Genomic DNA, 14,965 nt, shown 5'->3' with positions numbered 1-14,965 from the left:
GTAAACACAATAAATGAAGTTTGATCGGTTGATTGCGCACGATATTGATGCGAGACGAAGAAGAACGGATGGGCGGCTGCATGGCAAAGCAGCGCAGGAGACAAATCACACGTGATATTTCGCATGTATCAACAAATCGAGAGCATGTACGCTGTGGACGTCACGGGAACTACTGTCTACGTCACAGTAGTGTGACAAGAAAGACGACAAATATCAGGAACGAATATTGCGCTTTTTTTTGTATTTTGGGAGCCTGGTGAGCGGCCCTTCAAGCTACCCAATTCTTGGCGAATTTCCAATAGTGGGTGTGAGCCACAAAGTTAAGATGTACATCTGCATTTGCATCGACAGATTCTGACCCCCATTGGCAAAGAACGCTTGTACCACGCATTATTGCTGCAATATTTTATGTTGCATTGTGAATCATGTATACAGGACGTGTGTGTTTTTTAAACATGATAGCTACTTTCAATGCATTTCAAAGCAGAGGAAGTTCTTTTCACGGTTTCCACAAGCGGAGGCGTGGCGGTGTGGAAGAGTGTCCGCGTGCAACGCACACGACGTGGGTTTGATTCCTTCTTATACTCCAACAACCCTGGTTCGATTTGCATCGTTTTCAATTTCTGGTCACGAATAAGATGATGATGTTTTTCCCACAACCACTGACGCCAACAGCGGCGCCGACACCGGAATTTCTGCGAAACGAGTTCTTTAACGCTTTCGCGTTAAAACTGAATAGAAAGATGTGGCGTAGTGCACGTGTGACGCGTGCTTAAGACAGAGCTGCTATAGGAGAAGAAAGAAGAAGTTGCATTCCCTCAATAATTAGGAAACAACTTTTAGATATTCCATTTGTGAAGCTAGGTTTAAATTTAACCACAGAAAATGTTCTAAGTTTTGGTGCCTCTGTTTTGGGAAATTGCCACAGAGATGCATTCGATGCGGTGTGTAATTTTATTCAAGACTCTAAACGTTTTTCAACATTAGGCCCACGTTAACAGATACTCAAAAAACGGGTCGAAAAGTAATTTTCAATTCTGGATAAATTCGTGACATACCAAATTAATCAGGTTTGGCAAAACCAGCTGTCTGGTCGGCTCCCAAAATCAAGTTGTAGCTATTAGTGTCTACTTTGTTGTTGATTCTTTTTTCTCACTATCTAAATCTTTGGTTTCTTTCTTTTTTTTTAACACACTGTCTTCACTATACAACTCCCCCCCCCTTTTTTTTTCGTTGTAAGCAATAATGCAGTTATCGTCCGTATGAGACTATATGTTCTCTTGGCCAATCCCCCAAAGTGGGTACGAGCCATGGATTAGAGGATACAAACAAACAAACAAACAAACAAACAATCAATAAAACATTGTCGAGCTGACGTCTGTCTCTCTGTCTTCTATAGTCGTACTAGTACAAAGGAAAATGAAGGGTAAAGATGCGCAGAATTGGTGACTACGTAGCTTGTTTTATTGTTTCAAGTCACATTGGAGACTATAGTCGTTCGCCGGTACCGGCTCTGATTTTGCTGGTATCAGAACCCCAATCACTTGTCGAACCCACATATTCCCAATCCCCAATAGCTCGCGTGTAAAACAAAGTAAAGCTGGCGAGCGCCCTTACGTTTTGCATTTTCAGAAAAACAGTAAATCACAAGCACATAAAATTTGGAGCAATCAGGAGCTCAGTTTCCAAGGGTAGAAAGCGATAGCACAATTGTGTGCCGCTCGCATCGCCGTCTCAAGCGCTAGCCCTGCTTCGCTTCTTTGTAGACACCCCAACCATGTCGCAAAGAAATAAACGAGTGTGCACGTAACATTGGTGGTTTCAAATGATCTTAGAATGCCTACACTATGTAGATTTGCCAAATGCCGACTACGCTATAATTGTTTCTTTTGCGAATCGGTACTACACGTCCGTAAGGCAACACGCATTTTCACCCTTTCCTGCTGCTCTTACGGATGCTGATGGTTAATTATTTTTAGGAACTGTGTAGTTGGCGCATAGAATATTTAGATGTCTTGAAGCCTGGTGCTATTCAACGCTTTTTTCACGCAACTTCACAATTTTTGCGCATTTACCATGCGTTAAGATGACTTCTCACACCAAAAGGCATTCGTGTAGGTATTGTTTTTCTTACTTTGTTTAAATCAATGGCATAGCTCTATGTTAGAACAGCTACTTACAAAACAAGAGACCTGAGCGATTCGCATTAATTTATTTGCATGTACATTGGTTGTCGCTCATAGCAACACCCATTGTTGAATAACCAAGGATGAAGCCGACGTACACTCCAGAATTCTCTCGTAAGGAGCTTTTTAACGCTACCTTGTAAAAGCTAGTCCATAAAACGCGGGCTCATGGGTACTTCTTAAATGCAGATCTCACAATGAAGTACAGGATGATATTGACGAGTTCATTAAATTGTCTAAACTAGATTTTCGATTGAGTTATACAGCATATATGAGGTGAAATTTTTTCAGTGGTTCAAGCGTACTTGCAAGAATCAGACACACAGTTAAACCGTTACTTTCTCTTTAGTTGATTGATATGTAGAGTTTAACGTCCCAAAACCACCATATGATTATGGGAGACGCCGTAGTGGAGGGATCTAGAAATTTCGACCACTTGGGGTTCTTTAACGTGCACCCAAATCTGAGTACACGAGCCTGCAGCAGTTTAGCCTCCACCGAAAATGCAGCTGCCGCAGCTGGGATTTGATCCCATGACCTGCAGGTCAGCAGCCGAGTACCGTAGCCACTAGACCATAAGGGCGGGGTTTTCTGTTTATTCATCATACAGTATCGGTTGAGAGAGATTGATGTACTCATTGACACTCTTGGGAAATGTTTGGGTTGTTGTATTGTAAAGGGTAGCTGCAATAGCCCTCATACATAATTAATACTTGTGCTACGCTCATGATTCAAATATAATTACAATATCACTGGACCATACGGTGGACAATGCACATATACAATAGCAAACTGGTTAGCATTTGGTGCCGTTGAACTTGTTATGTATAATCTAAGGCCTCATTAACAATGACAAGTGTTCAGGCTTTGTCCTAACAAACAAGACGAGGCCACAGTTTGTACATACTCATGCTAGGAACCCCGAGAGTTTTCACGCGCCTTACTCTTATCCACGTGCATGTGAGCTCGAAAGCTCACGAGCGACTCCAGCTGTACAAACATGCCGTCTTTCAACGTTGAGTCAGAGGCGAGTAATCGTAGGTAATGACCTTGAGGGACGGCCTTGAACGGAAACAGGCTACACCGTGGTCCTTCTCGTAAGTGCTGTGGGCAGTATTAATTGCTACTCACTTTCGACTATCGCCCGTGGCTAAATTGCTCGTCCGCTCGTTTTGTGCATTCCGCGAACTAGCGCATCGTGGGCAGGTGTGGCTACTTCATGACCGTCCACAACTGAAGCTTGTGTGCACTGATTACGGAGGCAACGTGCCTATTTTTTTTTTCAGCTGCTTGTCTCGCTTTGTTGCCATCATGCGAACAGCCAACTCCAATCGTAATTGCTCCTGCCACATCAGGGTAAGACTTGATTTTTAGAAGGTATAAAATATTTACAGAATGCAAACACATCAGCAATTGTAAACAGTAAAAATTAAGCATGGAAGACCAATAAAGTGTTGCTTGGAATAAATGAAAATAATAAAAGTGGCACCCATGCAAACTCGAAAATTTGAAAAAATTGAGCAGAATTCGTCCTTCAAGGAAGGCGACAGAAGCCGCCCACTTTGGGTTAGCGGTGAACCATTTATTTTTTCCTCGATGTCTTTTACATTATTGTTCGCTCTTTCCTTTTCCTTTTTCGGTAGTTACGGCAAAAGACGTGACTGACACTGATCACGCGTTGTAGCCGGAGATGCTACATCATAAAGAAATCTTGTATCTTGCTGCAACATGAAATATGTGCTGTGGGTGTGGGATTGTCGTTCAACAATATAGGGTGTGAATTTTAACGCGACAGCGTGGAATAGCTGCTCCTCTCGCTGGAATTTCCGCGTCGGTATCATTGTCGTTGGTTGTCATCGAAAATTTTCCTGGCATAAAATTATCCTGACATGAAGTACTAGGTGTTGATGTGCACGTATTAGGGGCGAAGCTCCTTATGGCGTGGCTTGTGCGTCCCTCGTAGTACGTAACCACCAGTGGCACATACCCGAAATAGCGGTCCTTACGATTTTGACCTCCAAGGTGTTTCCGGTGAGAGATTTCTGCTGTGCGTTATTGAAGAATAAAAGATAGCGCTCAATGCACATGTTAATGGCTGATAAGGGGGAATGAGAGACAGGAGCATTCGGCCTTTAGGTAACTGGCACGCTGCAATCCCCATTAGCAGCTATTGGCATGTACATTGAGCACGATCTGACAAGAAAGGGTTGCTACGTTATACTCGCGGGGTGTAACCTCCTTCGTTTTAGAAAGGTTTAGCGAGCGTTGGGCCGCATAGCCATGAATACAGTGAACTAGTATATACCATGAACTCGAGGTGGTTAAAGGTGGGAAGTAAACCCGAAGCGCAAGCCGTAAGAAAGTGTGCATGTGCCACCTCCGGTTTAGTCCTTGAAATGTCCGCTGGATGGCGGTGCTTCTATATGGAGAATATATGATGAAAAGATGCGAGATGGTGGTACTTGGAGTGCTGAATATATGGACGAACGGACACACAGACAGATGCATGGATGAATGCATGAATGGACGCAGGCGTGGATGCATGGACGAACGCCGGGACGGACGCACGAACAGACGCACGCACGAACGGGTGGATGGACGCATTTGACGGTCACACAGACGTACGCAGGAACGGACGGAAGCAAGAACGAATGGACGGGCGAATGCTTCGCCCCACTCCCCCTCATTCACTTCGTGGATATGCTGCCATTTTTTTATTTTTTATTTATCATGCAACACAATCGTAGCTTGGCTAATACAGTCATGTCCCCTCTTTCGGATGTGGTAAGACCACCTTAGAGAACATCGCACATCTGTTAAGGCATCAGGCAACGGTCATCTTGCAGATCACTTTAAAAACTGCGAATGATACCCTATGTTTAAACAGAAATATTATTTCGACACAGGAATCGACTAACACGTGAGACAGTGGAATCTTACCACATCCGAAAGAGGAGACATGACTGCGATAGCCAAGCTACGATTGTGCTGCATGATAAAGAATACGCATATCTCGACACCTAGTGCTTGCAAAATATAACAAATGACGCATAATAAAGACAGCTTTTGTAATCCCAACACGAGAGGTTTCTGTTGCGCCCTGTTCTGATGCGCATGCGCGAAAGACCATGTATGCGCTCTAAATTCTTGTTCTTACAAACAAACTCTTCAGTTTTGAGAGCAAGCGCTGTCCTTGTCAGCATCTTCTGTCCATCTGTTTTCTAGTGCACTTTAACAGAATTTTCAATTATGAACGTGATCCAACTGGCCCAACTTGCCATCTTGCTACACTGTAGTAATTCGCAATTTACTCTTCTCAAGTTACAACATACAACGAAACGTATGCACTATGTGGTTGAAGCACGCTATAAGGACAGGACATCGCAATCGCGTTCCACACTTAAAGGTGAAGCTTAAGGGTCGTCTAATGTTTTTCCGCATGTATTTTCTGGTCGGTATAGCTGTAGGTATATATATCTCTCTTCTGATAAAAATCTTAGGTGAAAGTCAGTGCTTGTTCTTGTCTTTTCTTACTCTGTGCCCTAATTGTTTTTCACGCTTGTGGCTACTATAGACACATACCAACTGGCCCAGCTATCTACACATTGCTGCTACGCATTGCTGTTTTTGCAATGGTTGCTTCTTTTCTTCAACTTCATCGCAATAAGGCTACTATATCTGAGATTTCAAACGTCATGCAGAGATAAGGACATATTGGTCTTTACCGATTTTATTAAGTGTCGCTACTTGTTGAGTTGTGCACATCTGTACCCCCGGCAAGAACAACGCTTCTTGTCCATTGGTGGATAACTCTTATAGGTTAGGGAAAATATCTAATGGACACTTCAAATGTAACGAGAAACATCACCATCGCTCAACTCTTCTCTTTGTCGCTTAGTCCAAGCTGTACTATCCACCAACAATCTCCATCTTCACTACAGAAAAGAAGGGGTTCCCAAAAGCACATGGTTACGCACTGTGAGTGCTTGCGATTGTCTGAAATGCTTATTTTCACTTAGTCTTAATCAAGGTGCAATCGCTGGGGCGAGTGAATAACCTAGAAACCGGTTCCTAGGACCAATAACTCCTTCGTGTGGTTCAAAGCACGACATCCTCTCTCACACGGCTTGCTGCCAGGAAAAGACAAGAGAGAATATACCCACCATCACGCCGTGTTTCATCTTTATGCTGGTTTTAACTGGGGCCGTAGGCCGAGTTCAGCCCACGGACCACGCGCGGCAATCGTAGTGCTGCCAGGACACGTTCAGACGCTCCCCTTCCCCGATCTGTAGGTTTTCTAAAGCCTCGCCCTGCAGGGGCATACGAGGTCACCATGAAGCGCAGGGGGTGTGCTAAATAAAGCAGATGCACCCCGATTTGCTATATTTTTTACGTTCTGTTCAAAAATGAAGGTAGAGTGTTATGGTAAGAGATGGGCAGATAAATAAATCTCCTAGTTGTTTCATGTTATCTATTTTTTCTGGTAAAGGAGAGCCTACGGGGGGGGGGGCACGATGAGGTTAAGGTGGGGTGCCCCTTCAATGAGGCTTCTGGCTTCTAACGGCGGACCAGAGGGGCGATGAGGTGCTTCTGACTTATACTTCAGCGTTAGTACGCTCTTACTAAAGGCCGGGAGATACTAGGATTTGTATAAAAGGACCCGTTTGGCATATAACCACCACAGATCGGGAAGAAGATCCGAGCGTTGTTAGTCACGAAAAAACCACTCTTCATCTCTGGCATTTCTTTTCGAGCAAGATTATGAAGGTATCATGAAAACATAGATTTTGTGTTTTATTATCATCTAGTTTGTTGTTTTTGCTAGCACTGTTTTACTGCCAATATTACGTAACTAGCACAAAACTACATCTGGACAAGTTACAGCATGACCTCATTGTTTAGGAATGTCAAGAGAGACTTGATGTAAACAACCTGAAATGTTTTCCACTCTCTGTTGACAGTCACTTTGCATGACGTATCCGTTCTGATGAAAATGCCTTTTCATGGTCAGGTTAACTAACGTTTCTACTTTTCTGTGAGTGCAGGTATGGATGCATGATCGTGGGATCTTTGCTGTTAGTTGCAGGTGAATGAAGTGGTGCCGATTATAGGCTAGCTGCATGTGTACAGTCATGGCTAATACGAGTTCCGAGATGAAAATGGCACCTGAACTGCACCGTGGCGCTGGCGTAGAACATGATGGCTGAAGTAAACACAGTCTAGTAACTGCTTGTTTGAAAGCCAGTTTAACGCTTTTCAGGTGTCACTTCACAGGCCTGGGTTCAATTTAACCATGTCACCATGGGGCAACTCTTCCATTGCGCCAGATGCTTCACTCCCTAACTGGGTATATCATGGTCAATGTTAAAACTGTCTCTCAAAGAATTCACTGTTTGAAAAAAAGGGAAGTTTGAGGGCTTGTTCTTTTGGTTATAGTATGTTTTGGATCATACTTTTAACGAAGCAACTACCCTGCCGAAGCGTCAAGGCCCCGCGAAAACGTAGTGACGGAAGCATGAACACTGTGATATGCATCTGTCCATTTTTGTGTCAAACTTTCGCAGTATCTTTCTAAAGCAAGATCACCTGTGTTTGTATGTAGAATCATGTTCGGCAGACATAGTTCTTGGCACTTTAACGTTGTTGACACATGAACTTTCTGGTCATCAATTGTCCTTTTCTCGTGAATTTTTGTTGTTTAGAAAAGTTGTATGGAAGAATCGAGAGCGGGTGGTGTGTTGGTCGCTGTAAAAGCTGTATTAGAAGCTCGCGTTATTGAGACTAATTCTTGCCTCGAAATCTTGTAGATTGCACTTTGTCTGCCTATTCGGAATACCTGCGTCATTGGGGTATGCGTGATTGGGATACCTAATTCATCCCCCAAATTTCCCGATTACCTAAATGAGTCTTCGGCTTTTGTTTAAAGTATATACCCAACATCGCCGACATTTCTTGCCGGCGATTTCAATTATCCGAATATTGAGTGGCAATTATGCAGACCCTCTGACTGGCACAGGAAAAGGTGAATGTCAACATTTTCTTGATGTGCTCGCGTCGTTTGATTTGCACCAAGTGGTTTCTGTTCCCAATCAGGTGAATTCGGTTTTAGACCTTATATTAACTACGGAACCGAATAATGTTTCGGTGAATGTTCTGGACGGTTTCAGTGGCAATAATATTTAGCATGGTGAAGTCATATTCACTGTCAAAAAGCGTGAAAAGATAAAGAAAGTAATATTTGATTATACTCGAGCGATTGTAGATGGGCTTGTCACAAATATGTTTGTATTTTTTATGGAACTTTTACAATCATTTCATCACCATGACCCCAATACAAACTGGACACTCCTTCGTGACGAAATGATCACACTAAAAGAAAAGCACATCCCTAGAGTTAAAGTAAGGACCAGTATGCAAAGCGCTTGGTTACGAAGCATGTAAAATGCACTATAAACAAAGAGAAACGTTTATACTTGAAAGCCAAACTATCGGCATCTGAGAAAGATTGGAGACTATATCGTGAGCATGCACACTTATGCAAAACCGAGATAACAAGAGCGAAAGATAAATTCTTTAGCCACGACATTTCAAACATGCTTCGCAGTGACACGAAAAAGGTTTCAAAAGTTCTTAACCCCAATTACGCATCAAATTCGACGGTTTCATTATCCAAGGATGGTATAATCCTTCCTCCGGCACGTGTCGCTGTAGAATTCAATGAGTTTTTTCGTCGGTATTCACGGATGAGACCCCTGTTTCAAGTAATATTCAGGTCCCTCTTCTGCATTCAAGCATGCGTGACTTAAATATCACTCCGAAAGGGACATAGTCCTGCATCAATCGTCTTCCAACTAACTCGGCTCCTGATCCTGATGGGATCTGCCCTTAGCTTCTCCAAATGTCAAAACCTGCCATATGCAAGATTTCAGGTACACTTTTTTAGCAGTCTATTGACACGGGATGCGTCTCAGATGATGGGAAGGAAGCTCGCGTAATTCTCATATTTAAATCTGGTGACCCATGTAACCCATCCAATTACAGACCGATTTTTTTAACTAGCACATGTTGCAAACTCTCGGAACATATAATTTTATCCGCTGTAAACAAGCTTCTTACGGAACATAACTTCTTCTTTATCAACCAACATGGTTTTCCCCATGGTCGTTCTCGTGAAACGCAACTGTTCAAATGAATTAATGAATGACTTGCTTGGCTCTATTCACTGCATGCATCAAACTGACGCCATATTTGTTGATTTTGAGAAGGCATTTGTAAAGGTCCCTCACTTGCAGCTTGTTCATAAACTTACAGGTTTCAACGTAAATACAAAAATTCTTAAGTTCATTACAAACTTCTTAGCTAACCGGTTCCAGTTCGTCTTTGTTAATGACCATTCACCTACGATAATGCGCGTCAAATATGGCGTACCGCAGGGCTCTGCGCTCGGGACTATTTTGTTCTTGGTTTATATTAACTATGTCAGTAATGGTATGGATTCCACAGTAAGATTATTTGCTAACGACTGCGTGATTTACCGACAATTTACTATCCCTCAGGATGCCTGCTACATTGAGTGTGACCTAGCAAATATGAGTAATTGGTGCATTGTTTGCCAAATGGAAGTTAACGTGAATAAAACAAAAGCTAGCAGGTTCAGAACGTTGGTAAACCCGGTGTTATACAGCTACACAATGAGCAACGTGCCCATAGAATCTGTATCCGCAACTAAGAACCTTGGTGTTTATTTATCATCAGACCTGTCATGGAACGCTCATATAGACACAATTGTTAGCAAAGCATCCAGATCTCTTGGCTTCATTAAGCGAAATATGCATATGGTGAACTCCGAGACTAAACTCATCGCTTATAAGACCCTAGTACGCCCACAAATAGAATACGCCTCCTTAATCTGAAATCCACATCAGGCCTACCTCATACAAAAGCTAGAGTCTGTCTAAAATAAGGCTGCCCGTTTTATCTAAAGAAAACTACTTACGCACGTCAAGCGTAACTGGCACTAAATCTTCACTCAACTTAGCCTCATTAAGAAAGCCTAGGATGCTGACACTGTTGTGTTTCTTTGATAAGTTACACTACAGTCATCCAACAATATGTCAATATCAGGCCAGCTGGACATATATCTTCACGACTATACCACCAGCATAAAATTGAACCCATTTTCGCTCACAAAAATTTGTTCTATCAGTCGCCACTTCTCATCGCCATTTGTTCATGGTACGTTCTGCCTACTGACATCGCTCAAATTTTCGATCATGAATCATTTGTTAATGACGTAAACCCATTCCTGAACCTGATGTGGACGAAAATAACGTTATGGCTGGGCTAACCTAAGTTTTAACAATAACCTATCGAATCCCTTGCATTCATCTCATCCCTTCTCTTCTGATACGAATGCAGTAATAAACAGTTATGGCTTCATAAATATTACTGGTTTCATAGAGGCTGTCGCAGTGAGCTTCCTGGTTGGATGTCCTTAAAAAGCATTATTTCTTGTCATATTTATGAACGTTTTACATCAGTGAAAAACACATCTTTTAGTCTGTTGGAAAAAGAAAGGAATCAAGAAACAAAACAAGTTATAAATGTTTTGTTATTGCTGAAGTAAGGTTCTACCTACCAGACCTAAGTAACCACTCTTTCCTGAATCTGCACAAGAGGGTACGGGGAGAATCTGAATAAGCACGTTCAATGTCACGTAAATGCACAACGAGAGAGGTGCACAATGGGCTTCTAACATAAAATAAATGCACAGTGGACTTCTAACATAAAACATCGTTCTCACTGCGCCTTGCATATGTTTATCTCTCACGTGACAGCTGTTCGTTGTAACCGTCTTCACCCTCCTGGCTTGCTCGGCTACTGCCAAAAAAGAAAAAGAGGACGTTGAAGGCCGTGGCGGTCTTCTTGGAGGTCCGGGTCTCATTGTATATGATGGCTATGGCCAAAGACTGGTCGGCGCTGGTAATCCGGCTCTCCTTGGAACCGTTGGTTCCGGTGTCGTCGCGTCCGGCTACGGGGGACCTGCTGGCGTAGTTGGTTCAGGTGTGGTTGCTCCTGTGGGCGTAGTTGGACCTGAAGTATATGCGCCGGCAGTCGTTCCAGTAAGTCTCGGAGAACCCGGTTACATTGGAGTTGGTTTCGGAGGTGGTTACGAAGATGGTTACGGAGCTGCACACGGAGCTGTTGCCGGTGGCGATCAAGCCGGCTTCCAGAAGGGAGCCGCTGGCCATGCCCAGGGCTCGGGAAGGTACGCTGGAGGTACCATCCACAGGAACGTGCAGGCTTACAACAGCCAGCAGGGCTACAGCTACACCTCTGGCTTCTCTGCTAGCGATACAAAGACTTTCGGCACTGGCCACCAGCAGGGATTAACGGGATACGTCAATGGTGCAGCTGGACAACAGGCTGGATTTGGCAAGAGCCTCCATGGAGCCGCTGGGGGCTTCGGTGGAGTTGGATATGGCATTCACGGCTAAAGGTGAGCAGCTGCGGAATCGCTAGTCGTCGGAACGTCTTTGCGACTGATAGAGTGAATTTAAAGAAAAAAAGTACCTTAGTTTATATTGCGAAACAACGAAATTCGCACAGAGATATAACACTAACACTACAATTTTATTGCCGGCGGAAACCAATAGTGAGGTTAAACGAAGTTTCAAACTATAAGGACTAAGTTTGGGAGTTTGGCCTATCTGGAAATGCAATTGTTTATTTTTTATATACCTTGCTTATTATTTATTTAGGATTACCCTACAAGGAAATACCCATATACTTTATTTCAGATCGCTTCGAGGTTCACCTTGCTAGGGTAGGTTATCGTGAAAAGCATGAATTTTTTACACCCTGAGGTAAAGAGATCAGTGACTGTTAACTTTTGTGGGTTCTTCAGAGGAGAATGTTGCCCATGAAATATCCTCTTTTGGGTCACTTCTTGCATCAAGATGGCTTACTGAGTCCGGGGTTTTGTGTTTTATCTTTTCAGAAACGACGCTCGGACCCTTCTCGATCTTGGCAACACATCTGTTTTCCCTCACGAACACCGATGGACATTCAACTGTTTTGTTGTGCAATAAATGTTGCAGCACAAAAAAAAAAAACCACACGCTTGTTCAGTTTTCTTGTCACATATTTTCATAAATTTCATACTCGAAAAAGCTTATCATAGGAATCGCCATCTCTTATTGAATTTTCTTGAATACGGAATGAGCCTTTACGAATAATGAAGGTATACATGTTTCAATAAGCATTTTATTGGGTGGAGGGCAGAAGTGGGTGGACTGAAACAAAGTCGCTTGCGTTAGATTACATTATGCCTTACGTGATGTCATGCTGAAATGACTGCTGAAAATTGCGATGAAAAAGTGCTTCAATTATTTGTGGACTGTCTTAGGTTGAGCTTTGGAAGGCGTAAATACTTTTATTTGGTATAAGAAAAGAAGCTCGCACTCATTCCTCTGCAGTATGCGATGAGAGTGTCAGTGGGGCTATTTTCAACTCAGATGACATAGAGATGAACGCGATGTTCCAGTTGCGCAAATAGAGTAGCTCCTGATATTGAAACGAGATTGTGTTGCTGTCATTAGGTTTAAAAAAAAGTAAGTGATAGAGTGCAGCGACAGCTGTAAAACTAGATTTGTTGATATAGACATTTTAGATATACTCTAACTTGGTGAAAAATAAAGTTGCGAAGTGAGCGTAGTTACATCAGACGTGGACCTATGTTTTTCATACACAGAGTCATAATTAATTCAGTCCTGTTAATAAATTGATTTTTTGTTACTACCTATGTGATATTTTTGGTACTATAATTCTAATTTAGGTTTCTTTTATTCATGTTTTTTCCCTGACTCCGGGACAACACAGTAATAGGTAGAATAATTAACGTAGTTCTAATAACAATTTAAGTAAACACGACAGTAAAAAAATTTATTATAAACAGTTTGTTTTACAATGACCATACTGTACATAAACAAGTAAAATAAAACCTAAAAACATATAACAATCTGTGCGGACGGCTTAATATTGAAGCTATGCAATCGTGGCAGTTAAAACAGTTAGTAGAAGTCACAACGACAGTTTAGTGGGCTTACCAGGCTTGGCGTCAGAATGGTACTCAGAGTATACGATTGGCTGATATGTGGCTTTATTGTCCCAAAAGCACCATGCGACTACCAAAGACGCCGTAGTGGAGGGCTCCAGAAATTTTGATCACTTGGAGTTTTTCAACGTGCACACAAACCTTAGTCTCAGAGTATACGAGAGACGTGGTAGTGAAGGTCTCCGGATCAATTCGAACAATTGGTGTTATTTTCAGCGCTTACTAAAATCACGCATTCTACAGAAATGACCCAGTGCCCTTCACCGCCATCAGAATGTCGCCGCTGTGGCCGTAATCGACTCCACGTTTTTGGGATCGGATCGCAAGCTAAGTAGCTCAATAATTACCCACCATGGTGGCCCAAATCACAAACAAATTTATAGTGACAGTACAAAAATCGACTCGTTGACCAACTTATGGTCAACTCTTGCAAAAGAGTAGTCGTAATTATGAACTTGAACATATTGGCAGTTGTTTATTTTGAACTTACCAGTAATTCGAGTTCAATGATATTAAATGCTCGTAAAAGCTGTAGATATTAACACATGGGTTCCTCCATTCTAAATGTGAAAGATGTAGTTAGATTACGCGTACGTACGACTTCCAGTGTCTCTAGTAATGATAACATAAGGTTCGGTGAAAAAAAGTGGTCACAGCGGGGAAACGCAACTTTATTGCATGATTTTTGGGGGATGTTCATCAGAATATATATAACATGCGAATTTAGAAAAGCCCATACAAAATATGTATATTTAAACGCAGGCATTGAGAATCATATGTAAGCCATGAGCTCGCAATGCCCTGTTGCACGTTTTTATGTATTTTGAAGTTTTTTTTTCCTGGGAAAACGTCTATGATGGGTCAACTTAAGCAGTAAGCAATATTAAAAAATAACAGAATTTACATAATCTAGATGTTTACTATTTTAGTCTTACGGAATACAGCATGCATTTTTTTTTTGTGAACGAAGTCATTGATACCATCCTCTCAACCATCATTCGAAACATGGTGCATTATTTTCTGAACGAAGAAAATCAGCTGTTCGCAACTTTTTGGTGATATGTACGAGTAATAATTGAGAACAATGAACCTTTCTTGCTCCTGATCGTCCCTGATACCTTATTAGTAATCTTCATTCGAGACATGCTCCTGTGTTTACAAAACGAATAAGATTATGTGTAGAGCTCTGGTTGATTATGCACATCAGCATTGTTTTAGCACTTGAAATTTCTGACCCTATGCAAGCGTATAGTACATTTATGTTGAAAATGACACAGCCCTATGACCGAGCTTTTCCTGTTGCACTATTAAAAAACGAAGAAAAAGGTACGAAGATCTGGATGAATATGTAGCTTCTAAAAGAAGGAAATAAAAGGCATAATCCATTAACCATGCTCATCAAAACTGAACATCTTGAGTAATCGCTATAGCGCAAATATAGTCCAGAAATAAATTAGGCTTTGATAAAATGCGGGTACGCGAAACATAGGTTCGCCAATAATATGAAGGATAAAAAGGCTGTTTGCAATGCATTGGAGGATATTCTACTTTCATTAAACAAGCAGACTATCACCAAGCTTGTTATAGAAGGCAAATATTGCTCGGGTACCTTACTTGCTGTTACATTCAACAGATTTTTTTAAATTTTGAGCTTCTGAAATCT

At 42.0% G+C, this 14,965-nt stretch overlaps 1 protein-coding gene across 1 annotated transcript; it reads left to right on the top strand.

Moving 5' to 3' along the window:
* Positions 1-6,845: 6,845 nt before the first annotated feature.
* Positions 6,846-12,311, top strand: LOC119162021 (uncharacterized). Its single transcript, XM_075879806.1, has 3 exons — positions 6,846-6,953; positions 11,024-11,685; positions 12,187-12,311. Exons 1-2 carry the CDS (start codon positions 6,948-6,950, stop codon positions 11,681-11,683), a joined length of 666 nt encoding a protein of 221 aa, XP_075735921.1. The 5' UTR covers positions 6,846-6,947; the 3' UTR covers positions 11,684-11,685; positions 12,187-12,311.
* Positions 12,312-14,965: the final 2,654 nt, after the last annotated feature.

Source organism: Rhipicephalus microplus, chromosome X (genome assembly GCF_043290135.1).
Source record: "Rhipicephalus microplus isolate Deutch F79 chromosome X, USDA_Rmic, whole genome shotgun sequence".
NCBI lineage: Eukaryota > Metazoa > Arthropoda > Arachnida > Ixodida > Ixodidae > Rhipicephalus > Rhipicephalus microplus.
This window is presented reverse-complemented; position numbering and strand designations above follow the sequence as displayed.